At 41.8% G+C, this 19,417-nt stretch overlaps 3 protein-coding genes across 4 annotated transcripts in view; all 3 read right to left on the reverse strand.

Moving 5' to 3' along the window:
* The window catches only part of LOC115408404 (GTPase IMAP family member 7-like), a 693,369-nt gene that overhangs the window by 631,644 nt on the left and 42,308 nt on the right, over positions 1–19,417 (reverse strand). The gene's annotated exons all lie outside the window — the stretch shown is intronic.
* LOC115408329 (uncharacterized) overlaps positions 1–19,417 on the reverse strand; it is a 197,142-nt gene that overhangs the window by 121,231 nt on the left and 56,494 nt on the right. The window lies entirely within an intron of this gene.
* LOC115408414 (GTPase IMAP family member 7-like) overlaps positions 1–19,417 on the reverse strand; it is a 46,226-nt gene that overhangs the window by 2,693 nt on the left and 24,116 nt on the right. The window contains exons 2-3 of the mRNA XM_030119179.1: positions 5,968–6,053; positions 5,283–5,328 (exon numbers count right to left, since the gene is read on the reverse strand). Of these exons, the coding sequence (XP_029975039.1) occupies positions 5,283–5,328; positions 5,968–6,053 (132 nt within the window). The remainder of the gene's footprint in view (positions 1–5,282; positions 5,329–5,967; positions 6,054–19,417) is intronic.

A 19,417-nucleotide genomic window follows, 5' to 3' on the forward strand; every position in this document is an offset into this window, starting at 1 on the left:
GATTAAAGCCGTTTTAGAAGCGGCTATACACATAGCCCCGTCTGCTAACAGTGCTAACACTGCTAACAGTGCAGGGATGTGCGCCGCTCAATTTCGGATCAAAATTTCTCCCGAAGCACTGTTCGGATCAGAAAAGCATTCGGGGCGAGTTCTACTTCATTCTATAGACAGCGCGAAAGCGGACCAATCACAGCCCTCGATGCTCACGTCACCACGTGTCGCCTCGACGCGAAGTCACAATTTTCGGGAGGCGCACTTCAAGCCCCGGCGTAGGCGCGGCGTAGGGTGCTACGTACACACCGTAGGAACGGCGTCGCTGCGACGGGGGAGCATACTGAGGCCTTTATCTGTCTGTTCAGACACACATACAATGAGACACATACATGAAGAAGTTAATTTTGGCAGGTCTGATTGTTCCCTAACCACTTTTTGACTTCTGAAGAGAAAGTTAAATAATTTGTTTGTTTTTTTTAGTTCATTTGGAAGGTTGTTCCACTCTTTGATAGCATTGTAAGAAAAAACTGTTTGTGCAAATGAAGTTTTGCACTTGGGAATGGCACACCGCCCCCTGGTGGAGGCACGTGTGACTCTGGGTGTGACTGTAGAGGTGTAATGTACAAAGTGCTTCAGAGGTGCAGGTGCAGTATTGTTAAGGATTCTGTGAACCAGGCGAATTGAGGAGAATCTTTGGATGTTTTCAAAGCTGAGCAGTTGATATTTCTGTAGAATATGGCAATGGTGGTGTGCTCTTGGGTTTCTGTCAAGTATTTTTAGGGCTTGTTTTTGAAGAGATTCTAATGGCCTAAGAGTTGTTTTGCTTGCCTGGGACCAGCATGTAATGCAGTAATGAAAACGGGACATGATCATAGCATTAAAAAAGGTTTGTGCTGCTTCCTGTGTGAGTGAGTTTCTGATGCATTTAAAAGTTTTAATATTGTATTTGAGACCTTGGCACATTTGTTTGACATGTTTTGTAAATGTGAGCGTGGGATCCAACATGACTCCAAGATATTTATACTCTGTGACAATGTCTATTAGTCCTCCATTTACTGTAATGTTTGGAAAAGGTGAATTTTTGGACTTATTAGTGAAATACATTGCGGCAGTTTTCTTTGTATTTAATGTGAGGCATGAGTCATGTAACCGTCTTGCTACCTTCTCCATAGCCCTAGTGAGATCAGTGGCTATGTGGTCAGCATCCTTTCCCCATGTATAAATGACCGTGTCATCTGCGTACATTTGCGTACACCCTCACACACAGATGGCAGGTCATTTATATAGAGGGAGAAAAGGAGAGGGCCGATGTCTGAGCCTTGTGGTACTCCACAAGTGGTGGTTTGGAGAGATGAAATGGTGTTATTAATGCGGACACACTGAGACCAGTCGGACAGATAGGACTTAATCCAGGCCAGAATGTTTGAGGACAGCTTGTATTGTGTGAGTTTTATGGTTTCAATGAGCAGGCAGCAGGCAGTTTCCGTGGAGTGATTTGTTCGAAATCCAAACTGCATGGGATGTAACAGATTTTCATTTTCCACATGTTAAGTAAGTTGTTCCACTATCACTTTCTCAAATATTTTTGATATTATGGGGACGATGCTTACTGGCCTGTAGTTATTGACATCTTGTTTGTTACCTGCTTTGTGTATTGGGGTCACAATGGCTGATTTCAGTGCAGAGGGAGAACAACTTTCCATTATTGACTGATTTGTTAGCTTAGTTATTGGGGCAATAAGGGTGTCTTTGTGTGTTTTTAGGAAAATTGTATTTAAGCCATGGATGTTTTTAGCCCGGTAGCTCAAAAGTGATGAGAGAATTTTTCTGACTTTTACTTCACATGTCAGCTCTAAATTTAGTTCATTTTGATTGGTTACTACTATTTCATTGTATACCTTTTGGAGGAAGTTCTTATTAATTAATTGTACAGACTCAATGAAGTTGTGATTAAAAAAATTGCCAATTTCAAGGTCATAGTAAAGAATAGAGCCATTCACATTTAAGTTAATGGCTTCCCTCATTGCTTGTCCTTTGCCTGTGAGTTGGTCAATTGATTTCCAGAGTTGTCTTGCATTCCCTTTTGCTGCCTTTATAATATCGAGAAAGAAATCTGCCCGGGCTTTCCATAGCTGTGTTGTTACTTTATTTCTTAGACTTTTAAAGGTTAACCGGTCAGTGTTAAAGGAGCTATCCGTGATTCTGCACCATTTTGAGCCCTGACTTCAGTTTGAATTGTTGGCTCCGCCCCCGAGTTCTCTGACTGGTTCCTCACATTGAGAAAATCCTCCCACTCCCCCTCCGCTCTGCTCCCACTCAGTGTGCACGGCGCTACAGGCACATCCCGTACACGTGCACAATCCTCCAGAGGAAACTCAGCAGAAGCCACTTCGACTCTTTTTTGTTCAAAATAAATGGCCACTTCGTCTCAGGTAAACCATATTTTACCTTGTCACTACATTTTCAATGCAGAAAGTAGCTGCAAAAATGAATTTGTAACAGCAAGTGGAGGTATCGCCACTTTCCCTGTTGCTCCTTCGGCTTCCATGCTGGTCGCTAAATCCTCAGGCAGCGCTTTGCGGGGCCAGATATCCAAAACACGCTGATCAATGTGTGATTTTTTTTTCACAGAAATGTAGCATGGACTTCGTAGTAGATAATGTCAAAAGCATTTTTCTTGTCGTGGTTAAATTAAAATCGCGGATAGCACCTTTAAGGTCTGTTTTAATAGCTCTTTTAAGAGCCGAGTTCCTTTTCTTCATTAGTCCCCAGATGGTCTCATTTATCCAAGGAACCTTCATTTCTCCCTTTTTCTTGCTGGGTTGTGTAATGGTAAATTTGGAAATAGTTTGTTAGCTTGCCATTATTTGGTCATCTCAGGCCTGATTAGTGTTTGTCCAGTTTATTATATCATCCCAAGGGACATTCTTGAGCTCATCCTCCAGTGGTTGACAGTTTTTCTTTGGCATATATGGTGAGAAACTATTGGACTGAGTGCCTTTTTGGTTCTTATGTTGAGCTTTTGTCAGTTTCTGGTGCTATAAGTGTGACGTTATGATCAAATAAACCGGTTAACATGTTGTATGATTTGGTTATGTGATCTGGTTTTGTGGTGAAGATTAGATCTAGTAGGGTTCGGGAGGAACCAGTAATCCTAGTGGGACTGCTCATCATTTGGGTCATGTGGAAGCTATCCATAATGTCTTTAAGCTTTTTTCTACGGCATTTATTTAGCCAATCTAAATTAAAGTCCCCTATTACAATCAATTCTTTAGCACTGTACTTTTTAAGAATAACTGAAAGAGAATTAAAAAAGTTGTCTTTGGTGGTGGGAGGTCGGTATACTAGCCTCGTAAACCAGACCCGCCCACTCCTCATCCACATTTGGATTTGGACTTAAGCTCAGTCTGGATAGGAGCCCATAGAAACTTCTTGCAGGGGGCGTCGGTTACTCCTTTGACTGACAGTGTACTTCAGCCAATCAGCGCTTCAAAACAATACGTCATCAAAATGCGTTCGCTTCTCTAAGGGTTAGCATTAGCTCATTAGCTCTAGCTTCTCTACACGCAAAGACACGCGAAAACGTCTTTTCCTGTTAGAAACTCACCAGGCGCAGACTCTTGCTCTTGCTTGATTGTTGTAATTCTTGGTATTTCGGCTATAACTTTACTGATTGCAGCTTTCAGACGATGTTCAAAGTTAAAGTCCGTCATCTTCAATACACACAGCGATAGCGTCACTTCCGGTTTAGCCACCGGAATTCGCCAAAAAAATTTGAAAACAAAAAGCGGCAACGCTGACTGGCTCGGCCATTTCAGGACTGCGTGAAATCCCCTTCTATGGGCTCCGACCCAGACTGAGCTCATCTCCAAAATCCAAACAGATGAGGAGTGGGCGGGTCTGGTTTACGAGGCAATCGGTATACAACAATGACATTAAAATGCATCTCTGGGGATAGTATGATTTTTACTCCAACACACTCAAGGTTTTCCACTGGGATCGAGATTTCTTCACTCTTTATAGTCTCCCTTACATATATGATAACGCCCGACCCCTCCCCCCTCTCCCACGAGATCTATCCTTCCTATAGATTTTTGAATTCTTGAATGTTAAATAGAGCTGAGGGTGTTGTGGCGTTATCTAGGTCTCTGATAAGGAATAGTCCAAATTTCAGTAAGATAGTAGCTGTTGGATTTGTTCACTTTTTTTTTAAGTCACTTCTTACATTAAGATCTGTAGCAGAGCCAGAGTGGGGGCAAGGGGGCGGTCGCCCCAGGGCCCATAAGGTCATAGGGCCCGTTTCATGTGATGCGTTCACATTTACTTGTAAATAAATTCTTATAACAAAATGAGCAGTGTGTGCGAGAAGGTATACCCATATGAGTGTGGGCTCCAATTTGCCAATTGTTACGTTACGACTGTCCATGAATGCATCAGAGCTGTAAGCCAGCGCTGATTGGCTGTGAGGCATGAACTAGTTTTTTTCTTTTGCACTGGATCTGAACTCTTTGGAGGGAAGTTAAACAGTATGCTAAACACTCTGCTAGCCGCTAGTGGTACTACCCAAAACCTAACATCGGAGCCACTGGTGAGTCAGTGAAACCTTCAAACATATTATCTTTATCAGGATGCTGTGGCCTTAAACACCTGGATATTTGAATGAGCCTTGTGTTGCTCTCAACTATAAGAGACCGCCGAGTCTATTTTATTTTTCTAATATACGTGAATTCCAAAAGATATAGATAGCTGTGTTTATATCTATCTGAATAGATTGTGTAATTTTAGACCAGCTGTGTTCATTTTATATTCAAGCTGTATCAAAGATGGTACAGATTTAGCCCGTGACTTTTTAATCTGAGCTTTCAGCATCATGGACAGCGGACGCTCGAGACTGACACATAGTAAGGGCCTGTCGAGAATGCTCCGCCCCCTCTGTACTGAGACCCACGCTCCGCCTCTGATTAAGATGCCCTCCAAATATCCCCTTTGGCTTTGAGTTGAGAAAGGGTCCCACCCTGGAGCCAGGCCCAGGGGTTGGGGCTCTAATGGTATGATTACACAGTGATCATGCACATTTCTGACTCTTGCAGCATGCTGGGAATTGATCTGGGACTGTGTGAACCTGTACCAGTCAGTCCACCACCAAGAAAAAACATGTTAAATCTTTTAATGTTTTCTGACTGACTGTGGACTGTGTCCTATTGATTCTAAATCATTTCGTAACACATTTCATAAATCCACATACCAGACAGTTTGGCTGTGGGTGTGAAAGGGGATTCAGGACCTACCTTGAACCTGGTTTGGACGAATCTTCTTTTGAGCAGACCTGAAGACCTGTTGGCCCAAATTAGTGTAAAGTGTTAAACCATTGTCAGCTGATGCTGTTTGCAGGACTCTTTATGTTTAGTCCAGACAATCCAAATGATTATCTTTTTTCATTATCATATTTTTTCCTCTTTCAACTTGCAAACATTACATTCAATACAAAACAAGGCTGTAAAAAGATAGCATTTTTTAACTGTAATTAATTGCAGCATTTCTGTAGTTCATAAAAATTAATCACTTTTTGTTATCTTTAAAATTCTTTTTTTTTTTTCTTTTTTTTTTTTTTTTATCTCGAGACAGTTTTAAGCACCTTAAGCATTTCTTACCAGGATGTCTTTCTTTCAAAATAAAGTGCCATTTAGACCAACTTAATACAGTGTCTACATCAAATAAGTTTTAAAAATGAAAAAAAAAAGACTGATTCTAGTTCTGTGAATAGTTGCGATGAAAAAAAATCTTTGGATAAGTCTACATTAATAAATCTCAATTAATGTGATCAACTCTGACTGTTCTAATGTTTACACTTGTTCATGGCACAAATTCCAACAACCTGCTACATTGTAGACAGAAAAATCTAGATTATCACCTAATTTAAAGTTCACAGACTGAGTTAATTAAACTTGATGATGAGACGAAGACTGAGCTGACCAGCAGACTTTCCTTGACAGTCAACATCAGACTATCTTCTCCCAGCTGTACGATGTGCTCGCTCCGCTGCAGCACCGCCTGTTGATCTAACACAGAAGTGGTCAGATTAGTCATTTCAAGAAAGACATGACGGCTAAATGGAATTATTTTCACTGCTTCAGCTCAAAGAACTTCACATGATCAGTCACATTCAGCCGTTCACACACTGGGAGCATCTCCACAGTCGGAGAACAGAGATTCAACCACTGATATTTAGAATAAAAGACTCCACCCAGAGAACACAGCCTTCTCTGAAGGAACACAGCCATGATAATAACGCCAGAGATGATAATCAAACCTGCATCTTTTGTTCTGAAACTGGTTTTTGAGCACAACAAGGAGTGTTGTGCTGTGAGTAATACTTTTGTTTATTACTGTGACAGGACAGGAGATCTCCTTAAAAACACTGCAGTTTTAATCAGACATGATTGTAACTTCCCAGTTCATTCTTTTGTCCTTTTTTTCAAACTTACATTATCAGGTGAAACAATGCAGCCCCTGAGACACATTTAATATTTATAATAGGGATTATTTTATCCCACAAAAGTACATCCTGTTTGTGATCAGTCATCATGAACATTGTACCTGAAGAAGTACCGTAAGAAGAAAAAAAACAATCTTTAGGTGAATTTCTTTGTATTTCTCTCTACTCATCATAATATCTGAAGATGTGACTTCAAAAGGCGTGAACTGTGGACACACCTGTAAACAAGTTAAGTTTCGTTTTACTGGAAACGATCCCACAATACTGACGATCTAAAACATGAATTAAATACAGAACAAAATGTTTGATTTGAACAATAATAAAATTATGTTTCTGTCTGTTTTGAAGTTTTGTTTCCCATTTAAAACCTAAAGCAAAGGTCTGGACTTATTTTAGAGGACCTGCTCCTGAAGTGGACCAGTCTGTCAGAAGTATTAACAGTCACCTTCAGTTTAATTTAGCCTTTTAAATTAATTCTTTTAGTTTTATTTACACGTACCTTCTTGACGTCTGAAAGCAATCCTGTAGATGTTTTCTGACATTTCCTCCACAGGTGAACACTCTCCTCCACCTGATTTACGTTTGATCTGGAAATACTTTGAAATTCTCCTCTTCTGCTCCTGGGACAGTCTGCCACATTCAAAATAAACCGGGTAGCGGTATTTATCGCCCATCTTTGTCCAGTGAGACGTAAATCACAGCAGACACGGCCCTTCAGCCCAGCTGGGCTTCAGACTGCTGGCTGCTGGGTCTGGGCTCAGAGCCTGGATCTGGATGGGTGGAAAACCTGGTCAGGTTTATCAGATCTGATGCACAAAACTGCACCAAATAAATCCAGACAAACAGGCTCCTGCAGTCATTCTCAAACTCCTCTATCGGCCCATGAAACTTTCAATTTGAACTCCACCAATCTGTGTTTGTATACACTGATAAAATGGGAAATGGTGGGTCGTTGAATTTAAGAAATAAAGTTGATAAATGCAACACAAGTCAATGGTGTTCCTCTTGTGAACATGATTTCATCACGTTGACTTAATGGAGCATAGCACAGTTTTAAATATTAAATTTTCAATTATTCACACCCACACACGTTTTCACCTTTGCCTGATGGGCAGCAAGAGCTATTTCTGCAAGATCGCAGTCGCTCCTATTTCCCTGTGCAGGGCACTGAAGGCACAGCAATATGAGTGATTCGGGTACGAATCGCTCTGAGCCTGACGTAATGCACGCTCCCGCTGGCCTGGTAATCCTTAAGTTTTGTTTTGTCCGCCATTACTCCACCAGACGCTTAGCAGCAACAACTGAGCAGTACTGAGGATGGATCTTCCAGAAAGTAAGAAAAGACCGGCTTCTAGCACTGCCACAGCTCCAGCACAGACCCCACCAGGCAAAATAAACTTACATTTTACTTGAGCGCTGCTAAAAGAGCGAGGAAGGAGTTCCCCTCTTCTGTGCACGTACATGAGCCTTTCACTAAGCTGCAGTTACACTCAAGGCCTGCAGGGGTTGGTGTTTCGCATAAAACGAGCAAACTGTTTAATGTACCTTTAAGTTGTTTATGGAGGATGTTGAATATGCGAGTTTGCAATGCATTACATGAAAATGATTCATTTAAGAATTGAAAGATCATGTAATTGCGTTTGGTCTCCACCGGAAGTAGAAGGGTCCTCCAAGTCAGAGGGTGGCGGTAGTGAGCCAAGACCAAACGCCGCATGAGCAGATGAAGAAGTGTTGCCCGTGCACCTGTGGAGGAGCTCCCGCTTTTTGCAGCTGCATATCGTCTTTGAAACCGTGGCGGTTCCAGACCAATTTTACTGAGGGGGCCTGGCTGGGGCCAGGGTTTTTGTCAGAGGGGCACATTCAATCCAGGGCAAAAAAAGACGGTCACACTTTGCTTGAAGCACCCGGTATAACACATTATGAGTAGTTATAAACACTCATACATGATAACAATGCTTTATAACCCACTATACAGCATAGGGTTAGGGTTAGGGTTCAGTCCTGATATTAGAAAGTATTGTGATCATTTATGAGTGTTTATAACTATAGTTATACAGTGCTATAATGTACTTATGTGTTATACAGGGGTGCTTCAAGTAAAGTGTTACCAAAAAGACAAAGATTCAAAATCTTATTTGATGCAGTTTAATTTCATAAAACTAGTGTTTAACCTTTGTGACCAAAGTGAATGGTCCTGTCCCCCATCAGGGTCCTTGGAAATGACTTTAGGTCCGGCTGCATCGGTGGGTCTTCTTTACATTTGCTGGTGTCTGTGGAAAAAAGACAAACCGAATATATGTAAACTTAAATTCTGCCTGAACACACCATATCAATCAATCAATCAAATCAAATTTTATTTGTATAGCCCTTTACACACAAAAAGTGACCAAAGTGCTTTACAGCGAAATAAAAGCAATAAAGCATATAACATATAGCACTCACACACTGCTTCCCTGTATTGATTTATTAATTGTATTAATTGTAATTTTATTGTATTCAGTACGCTCTTTCATTGTTTCGTGCAGAAATAGGACGAAATGTCCTTTTTCCTCTTCGTTTTGCACTATAGACACAAAGTAATGAAGAGGAATACGCAACACTTCAGCAACCCAGTGATAAATGACATTATAATAGGCTACTATTGTGGGCTTGCTTGATTTTGTGTCGTGTTAAGTTTAACTGACGTAAGCAAGAACCACGCAATCAACTCAAGCTGACATTGAGGCCTGGTATAGCGGGCTGCCATTAAAATTTATAGTTAGTCAACAACATTTCTTTACCTGAAGTCTCACCTTGTAACAAAACAATATTGATCGTAGTGGTTCTGGCTGCCTCTCGTCGGGTTGCTTTCATGAAGGTTGCTCCGTGCTCGTCTTTGGTCTTGTTCTTCTTCTCTTTCGTTTATTGGTGGCTGGCCACCATCTTGGGGCATTACCGCCATAGATATCTTATAGAACACTAGATGCCTCGTCAGCGCTGCTGGCCAATGAAGTCGAACGTCCGCAGAGGTCGGCCATCTTCTGGCTCGCTCATTACATTGTGTTGATGAGACATGAACTGTTTAACAAGCTATAACTTGTTCAAATTTCAACCGATTTTCAAACAGTTTGGTTTGTAATAAACATCAAATCTCTGTTAATAACATGACAGATGTTTGATGAGCATGGTATTCTCTGAATATATATAATAAATATATATCATATCCTGAATATTCATAATATTCTTCATATTAGGCTCCATGTTCAAATCCTTACACTGAGATATATTTATAGCACTTAGGAATAATTTAGACAAACCATACATGTCCATATTTTTAGTTTTGCATGAAAATATTTAAAGATGTGGCAGGGCTGTAGTGGAGGCTGAAGATAAACAATTTACCCACCTGAAACTTCAGAAATACTTAAATCTCATGAACCTCATTACACATTGCATATATTATATTATATTTATTAATATATAACATTAAACAGTAACCTTCCACATTATTAAATCTATTGTGAATGTATAATGTCCCCCATAGATTAACTAAACATGAAATAGTGCACCAGAAAACACACTGTTAAAAAATAATGAATTAGGCTTTGTAAAAATGTATAAAAGGAGCTCAGAAAGTCTCAAGTCAAATAATTGAATTACAGTCACAATGTAATTAAGTAAACGAATAAAAGCCAACTGAGTCAATCTCTTGATCAGTCAATTTTTATATAACTCAGAGTCACAACAGCAGTTGCCTTATAGTGCTTTAAGATGTTCCATTGAAAATTTTCAGTGAAATAAGAGTATAAAAGTCTGCACAGATCACCAACCTTACATTGCGTTCCACAGAAACTCTGACAGCTTTCCCGGACAAAGATGGCCGACCTCTGCGGACGTCGTGGAGTCTGCCGTAAGGCATCTAGTGTTCTATAAGATATCTATGGTTACCACCACCAACTGGGCTGGAGAGTTAGGCTGTGTTCAAAACCGCATACTGACCGCCCCTCGAAAGGCACGCACTAACCCGCAATGTTCTCACGTGAAGAACAGTTCATTCACTGATCTCCATGCAGTCCACTGTTCGCTGCATAGCCATTTCTTCATGGCTCGGTTCATGTACACCTGAGCAACGTGAGCCCGTCTGTGTGGTGACACCTAAACAGATTTACTACTGCTAGAGTAGTCCTTTGAGACACAATTACATCATAAATGTGCATTAATCGCCACTTAAACCTACACTAAGGAACTTTTCAACCTTAATAAAACATTTTAATATCTTTTGTGATGATACTTCGACTTACAACTAGTTGAATGACCCCTCTGTCACAGGCTGAGGGCGTCAGTATTGCTTTCACTTGGACTAAGCAGCTGTGAGGAGGGTGGTAGGAATCCTGCACACTAAAAAGCTCCAAATGTGCGAACTGCTTTACGGCATGCGTCACATCTTGATATAACATTGTTTAGCCACCATTAGATTCATTTAGATTCATTACCTCGTCGCTATCCATCCTTCACACAGCCCCTGGAAACAAATGTAGGCGAGTTCAGTCCGACAGCATGCCACCGGGAGCAGCAATTTACGACGCCACGCGCTAGTCCTCATGGGAACTGTAATATTCGGTCAGGCAAAACACTACCGCTTTTGTCCACTGGCGCCGCCAAAATCAACGAAAACTGAAAGTTCCTTAGTGTTGCTTTAAAGCTCGGGTTGGCGATCTTGGAAAACTAGCATGTAGCACGAATGTAGCATCTCCCCAAGGCTCCGCCCAGCTCCCACCCCATTGGAGGAGCTCCGTTGGGAGCGGAGACGCAGAGACGTTCCGCGCGCGCAGCACTTCCGCGTCCAGTGCGTTCCTGGCGTAACCTGTCCTCAGCGCTTCATTTCTTCGTTTTTCTTTATTTGCACTATGCCAAGTTATGGCGCACTCACCGGTAAGTAAAGCCCCAAACATTCTTCTCCGCCATTCTGCAACGACGCTCCGTCCTTCTACGCACGCACTGAATCAGGGTCAGTGCACGCCATTGACATGTACGCGACATGTATTGCAGGTCGAACGGCGAAGGGATTTGATTGGTTTAAAAAAAGGTGTCCCGTCAAGACGATTGGTTGCTGTTTTTCCCGTTTTACTCCTGCTGTAGATAGCGGATATTTTCCAAACTACTTTAAGAACACGCTATGAATTGTTTCCCATCGGGTCATAAAGATCATTTTAACCAGTATTTAAAAAAATGTATCTCATTCAAATCGCCAACCCTAGCTTTAACAATGTTAAATCTGAGTTCATGTGATTGGATTTTCAAAAACCTTTTTAAATAGACTTTTGTCAGCATAACTGAAGCACCAAAGGTAACATTTCTGAGGTTAAACTTCTGAGTTTACTTCTGAAGATAATCCTTATGTCATTATAACCTGTTCTATTAACCCATGTGAGAAAACTGGACAGCTCACTTTATACCGACCTGTGATTTTTCAATCAAGGAAATCCACCGAGTTCAATTACTGACTCTAAATATTTTCTTTTTGCAGGTCAATCATCTGAGCACAACACACAGAATGAGTGGCATTTTAGTGGTAAGTGGCGTGGTATTTCTGCATTTCCTAAATGATTGAGATCTTTAGATGGTAAACAAGTCTTTATCAATTGATTATAAATAAAAATATAGACTTGATTTACTCAATATTTCCATTTTAAGCATCTCTTTAACAGCATTAGAAAACATTAAAGCACTAATTATTTGTTTAATTTAGCATTGGGAGAATAAATCATTCACAGTTTGAATTTTGATGAATCTTTTTCATATCTGAATTGGAGATTGGAGCTTTACTTATGTGATTAATGATAATATTAATGTGTGTTACCGGGTTACTTGCAGAAAATGTGGAATTTTAAACAGTGCAACAAAACTCTGAAGTCAGTGAGGTAAGCCATACTTGGATTTTTTGGTCAAAGGAAAGTCTTGGGTACACTCAGATGCTTGATATTTTATTTGCCTGCTCTTCACCCTCTTCCAGGACTTCACTGATATGCTGTGTGTGTGATGGTGGTTTTCTCCTTGATGTTTACTATTTTAACCTAAATCTTTTGTGCTTTTTACCTGTTTTCAGATCAACGCTGTATTCAAGAGAGCCACCACCAGTGGCGGCTGGTCAATAGGGGGCGCCGCCCTCATCAGTCAGTCAGTACAGTCAGTCTACACAATTTTCAGAAAATATAAAACTTTGAGTGTAGAATTTCTATGTATAGTATACGTGTAAAATATTGTATCTTCAGCCTTGTTGTGCATATAAAAAGCATTACATTGTTTCTTTTTAATAATTTTTCACGGTATTTCTGTATACACTTTCTGGTTTTGACGGCACCGGGACACATTCACCAAGAGATACAGTAGGGGGCGGTATGCACCTCAGTTGTTGGTCGCCAGCCGCCATTATTCCAAAGAAGAAGACGAATGGGGGCGCCGGACAAATGGATCCCTATGGAGAGCCTCAAACTTTTTACTAAAACGTGACTTAAGGCTGCATTTTAATTGGTTCCTTACAAATCGGGTTTGTGGCGCAGCTCTGTGCGCCACACACACTCCCACTTTTTATTATCAACCAATTAGAATCGTTTTATTTCTGTTGTTTCGTTGTGTTTGGACACTGCTGTTGTCACTCATCTGCACTCCTGCATTTTCAGCTCCAACGAACATCCACAGTGGCAGAGGAGAGAGAGTCATACTGCTGAGAAGGATGGTGTGTGAAAGTGGAACTGGAATAATGAAAATTAATTCAGTAAAGTCTCTATAAGTGCACGGTAAGAATAAATGAGTGCAATAAGTGACGGCTGCAATAAGTTTCATTTGTTCGTTCTCCCAGACTGAAGGAACAGATATTTCATATGATCTGTTGAGGCGTCTGCTTTATAGGATATTTCTGTTGCTATATATTTTTTTTCATTTACAAAGGTACTAACTGGTAATTTTCCTGATTTTTCAGTCAGAGCTCCATGTTTATCTGTCATATTTTTATTGGTTGTGTTTGGCTTTCATTCATTGCTAATGAGACTGAGAATCCATTGCGAATTATTTTTGTTTAGTGGTTTAAATTTTCTTGTATTTCCTGGATAAAATGTTCTTTCAAAGTGAAAGTTTATTGATTTTGAAAAGATGTTCTTATATTATGGCATATTATATTAGTTGAAAATGGTCTCAAAATAACATTGTTGTTTAGTGCAATGTTATCACTTATTGCAATAATTTCTGAGGCAATTAACTGCACAGAAAATGATGATATTACTGTATGTGTAAATAAGCTGGTCACCAATTGTTGCACAGACCAATACAGTGAACAGTGGACCTGTGGATGTGGCAGACACACCATTTCTTCAAAATAAAACAGATGGCAATGGTTGATTATATAAATACACTCAGTTTTTCTTTCCTCCTAAATCTGTAACTGCATGGACATTAAAGTGGCTTGGTTTGCAGCATCAATTTGCGCCCCCCCCCCCAAAAAAAAAAAAAAAAAAATTGGGGGGGGGCGCAAATTGTGACTCTCTGAAGAAGACAGCTGACAGCTGCCGAAACCGTCAGGTAAATAACAAAATACCTCCCTGGTCTTTGGAAAAGAACCTTTGCTTTTGGATTATAACTTGGAAAGACCAATGAACCTTTTTGGACTATTGATCGGTTTCCTTCGTTTGGAAAAGTAGGCAAGGGAAGCAAAATAAAGCACCTGCCTCACTGCATCCAGTCAGCCAAGCAATCCTCTCATACCAGCTCCGTGAAAAAGAGCGGGTTTATTTCCTCCCTCTGTCTTCGAACCGTTGTCTAATTAAGACATCGGGTCTATCAGGTCCGAGCTCTTTCACCCTCAATCTCTCCTGCAGTGTTCTCCTCTCGAACAGCGTTGTTTTCAGCGACTTCACTGAATTTTCTCTCTCCATTTTCTCCTTTTTTGGCCTTTCTGACTCCGACACCCTGCGATCAACGTCACTCGCTTAGTGGTTTTCACCCGCCTGCCAAGTCACTTGTTCTCTGCTGCCACCTCATGGCCGGTGGTGTGTAAAGCGATCAGAGGGGAAATCTGGGCATCGTCAGAGCCGCCTGATGTCTCCTATCTCTTGCACAGAAGAGGAGCGAACTGCACATGTCAAAGTTATAATGAGAGTCAATGGGGAAAGATCTGTTCGCCCCTTGGCCGGATGTATGTAAAATATTAGGACATTTCTTATTTTATCTGACTTTTTATTTCACATTATACATATTATTACCTCTCGTCAGACTATATTATCCATGTCTGCCCTTTTAAAACATAGTGTGTATACATGTAAACTATTTTTTAAAAACGTTTTATTAAGGGAAGGGCTGTGTGATTCTATATGATGTGACGGGGGGGGGGGGGGGGGGGGATAACAATCTCTATGGTTATTCATTCACACACATCTTCAATAGCATGAGTCATACCTTCCACAATGTGGTACTTTAACCTTTTATCTTCATACAGAGCTGTCCCCCCTCCCATCTTGTTTGTTCTGTTCATGAAATTCAAATCATATCCTTCTAAATGAAAGTCCACTCCTTTTTCCAAGTTAAGCCAAGTCTCTGAGATTGCGATCACACTGAATGGTGTAGTAAACTGACTTACATAATCCTTAATACTTTGGAAGTTAGCATATAGACTTCTGGCATTAAAATGAATAATTGATATACTATTATCTGATTTAATGGTATTAAACTGCTCGTCTGTATAATAATGGCAGTTATTTGTATTACCACACTTAAAGAAATTACTCTCCGGGTCAATATCTTCATCAAAACACATGGAAGGCCACTGTTCTTCCACAGGTGTTTTTTGACAACTGAAGGAGACTGCATTTTCACCCTCCGTAGATGTCATTGTCTTTGAAAAAAGTCCTTCATGAGTAAGAACCAGGTCTAGTGTGTGCCCTTTTTCATGTTTCGGGCGGGACACACACCGGGAGTAGTTAAAAGAGTCCAGAAGATTTAAAAACTCCCTAACCATGGGTTTAGAAGGACAACATACATTAATATTAAGGAGCAAAGTACAAATTCGTGTGCGTTTCATAATAAATGGTTTATTGAGCCAAATACTTTTTTTCAACCTGTCCTGTCCAGCATGGAAGCAGCAGAATGGGAGTCTGGCTGCTGTTATGTGCTCGACAGATTTGCTTTTCCAAGAGGAGCTTATAAGTGCAAAGCTCCTCTTGTTAACATACTGGGTTTTTTTTTAATTCATTTTATTTATTTTAAGTACTGATACATGATATTGCTGGACCTGACAGGGGGACAGAAAGTGAAAGAAACAGAAAGTGAAAGAAACAAACAAGTGAACAGACAACAACAACAAAAGGGGGTGAAGAGAAGGAACAGAGTGCAAGGACAGACAATCTTTTTTCTTTTTTTTTTTTTTTTTTTTTTTAGCTCCAGACAGTCGGCTACTGCACCTACATAAAGATATGACAGAGGGCATCTTACGGACTTTTTGGAGAAGCTGGTAGTGAACTGGGGCGTGCAAACTGAGGATTCAAGTAGGAAATTACACCAGAGCATCAGGAGAGGTCTGCTACAGATCACCATTAGCCTAATCCACCACAAGAAAACAAGGTAACCGAGTCCACAGGTAGAATGTGAAGAGTGATTAAAGATCAGCGTGATCATGCAAATGTGATAGTCATAGTGATCATGCATATATGACCTCTGACCCCTGAGAAGACTGGCGGCCATCCCAGAGTCCAGATCCGAGCTGCTCCCCCAGGCAGACACCCACACTCTCGTCCAGAAGAGGGCAGAGGAAAGCCCCGGCCGAGAACCCCGGTGGTCCGGGGGAGCCTAGACCGGCAGGAGCCGGCCTTTTGTGTTTGTTTGCCCTCATGTTCTCCTGCCAAGCCACCTGCCTCGTTACCACCTAATCTGCCACACCTGTGTCTCCCCTATTTAAGTCCTGCTCCTCTGGGGTGTCTTGTCGGCTCCTTGTGGGTCTGCCTGTGTGCTTCTGTGTCCTTGCCTGCATGTCGGCTCAGCTCAGCGTTCCTGTATCCTGCGTTCCTGTTCCTGAGAATAAGTGAGTTTGAACTCTACTTGGCTGCCTGCGCGTGGGTCCTTCCCCCTGATGCACACTGGATGGGGTCTGGCTGCGAACGGCTGCGGAACGGACACCGCAGCTAATCCGTAGTCATTAAAATCAATGCTGTGGCTCACACCGGCCGCGGTCCGGCTCCGGTCCGGCTACGGAGCCCTTGCAGAGCTCCGGAATCTTTCTGCAGGGATCCTATTTTTCTGCATGCCGGAGCCCTACCGCGTCAATCCAGACAGAAGCAAGTCGGGTGCCGGAAGGAAACGCGATACTTGTTCCAAAGTAAGTGATTTCAAAATAAAATCTGTATCGTGTTTTTGCCTTAGTATTCAATTTTTTTTACTTCTTCTGGTAGAATACAGGACAAACAACGTGATGTAGTCATTATACGCTTTAGAAGAATGAACGCTTTTGTACTTGGCAGATTTTTTCCATCAAATCAAGCTTCTTTTTTGAACACGTCGGACAGGTTGATGAAATGATTCTGTGTTTATGACGTGGTATTTAAATACGGTTTTTACGTGCATTTTCAACTGAGATGGTGGTTTGGGCTGCTTTCTATTGCATTAAACAGGTTTCATATTGTTTACGGGCGACGGCGTCAGATCTGGCAATCTCCTCCAGCGGACTGCAGAGACACCACAGGCAGTGTGAATCACAGTGCTGCAGTGAAGATCTCTCACGCTGGCCTTTCGATGAGCTCTTCTTCTTCTTTGGAGTAATGGCGGGTGGCGACCAACAACTTCAGTGCACAGCGCCACCTACTGTATCTCTTGGTGAATGTACTTCAGGTTACATCCTGATCACCGTATTCACTTCAGAGATCAGCAAAACCACAACAACATGTATCTGGCGACACCGGGCTGTCAAGGAGGAGTGGCGTGAGCGGACCATGAGGAAATATTGGCGAAAATAATGAGTTTTTGGACAATTAAAGCCGTTTTGGGAGCAGCGCCATACATGCCCCATCTGCTAACAGTATATGGATGTCTGCAGCTCGATTTTGGATGTAAATTTCTCCCGAAGCACTGTTTGGATCAGAAAACCCTTCTGGGTGAGTATATTCTACTGGTGCGTTCACACCGGACGTGTTGCAAGCTTCACGGGCGTCACCGACGCGTCAAAGTTGACGCATGTAAAGTGTGGAATTCGACGTGTGTTCAAATCTACACACAACGCTTGCAACGCTCGCAACGCGCAGCAGCTCATTGGCGGGAGTGGGAGGAGCTTCTGTGTCTTGTCTTCTTGTTGACAATGGCGGATCCCATCGAGACACTGGCTTGGCTTTATTTAATAAAGAAAGTCAGAAAACGGCGTCGTCAGGCACCTGTGTGACGTTTTTGGGTTCATCCCATCCTGCAGTGGCGTTCGCAATTTGGCGAATTTCACCATTTGCTCCAGGAGCTGCATGAGGATGAGGTTCGGTTCGCTTTCAGCAGTACTTCCGCCTCTCCCGGCCCGGTTTGACGACCTTCTGTCCCGCATCAGCGCTCAGAGTGCTCGTCTGTGATTGGATGACGCTCTGCATTGATGCTTCCAAAGTTCAATTTTCCCAACTTCAGGCGTTGACGGCTGCAACACGTGACGCGCGTCGCCAAAGCTCGAAAAGCTCGAAACGCGACACTCGAAAAGCGCCTGACGCACATTCGGTCCGTTGAAGCTCGTCCACCATAGACTTTGAATGTAAAAGCAACGCCCGTGCGTCAGGTGTGAACGCACCATACTTCATTCTATTAACAACGTGAAAACTGTTGAAACCATACTTATCCTGAAGCCCATCAGTGGCGGTGCTCCACCTGTCACCAGATCATCTGCCTCTGGCCCCCCGCTGGCGAGGCTCGCCCCTGGATCGTCTGGTGACCATTTCCCCCGCTTCTCCGCTCCTGGATGGCCTTTGGGGAAGGACGAGTTCTGTCCCCATTCTGTCCCCCATTATGTGCTTCTGTGTCCTTGCCTGCATGTCAGCTCAGCTCAGCGTTCCTGTATCCTGTGTTCCTGTTCCTGAGAATAAATGAGTTTGAACTCCACTTGGCTGCCTGCCCGTGGGTCCTTCCACCTGCACCCATGACAGGTTAGTGACAACAAATAAATGTAAGCACTACAAATCAAGCATCCACTCATTAGAAATTTCCATCACAATGTATAAAAAAAGAAATAAAAATGTGTCTTGAAAATAATAAAATATAAATGTGTCTCCAGAGTTGTCCTTGTTGATCACCTCTTTTCAACTTTTTAAACTACCTTGTTAGAAATGTAGAGATATGATTCCATTAACATTTTAGCTGATCACAGATATATTATTTACATAATTCAAATGGCAGCCGTGGAAACCAAGTGATCAAGATACCGTATTGGCCCGAATATAAGACGATATTTTTTCCAGAAACTGTATTCTCCGAAATGGGGTCATGCTATAATCGAGGATTAGATTGTCATTACACATCTGCGCCACGAGATGGAGCCAAAGTACCGGTGACCAGGAAGCGAATGGAGCTTTCACAGTGATCTGATTAAAAATGGAGGAACGTGGCCATCTGGAACGAAGGGGCTGGAACTAGGACTGTCACGATATCAAATTTTCTCTTCACGATTATCATGGGCAACAAATATCACGATAACGATATTATCACGATATCAGCAAAAATTTCACTAATAATGGTACAAACATTCAGATTCATCTTTAATTTTATTTTTGTTTGTTTTCTCTCTTTTCCCAGATGAATTACATTCAGAATACCTGTCAAATGAGGTGTTGAAACAATATGAGAATAGTAACTATACAGCTGCATACCAAAAGTGGAGTTACACTCAACTAATTAAAATCTGAAGAACTGATCCACAGCAGAGGTGTAATTTACGTAGGGTTGGTG

This window comes from Salarias fasciatus, chromosome 3 (assembly GCF_902148845.1).
Source record: "Salarias fasciatus chromosome 3, fSalaFa1.1, whole genome shotgun sequence".
NCBI lineage: Eukaryota > Metazoa > Chordata > Actinopteri > Blenniiformes > Blenniidae > Salarias > Salarias fasciatus.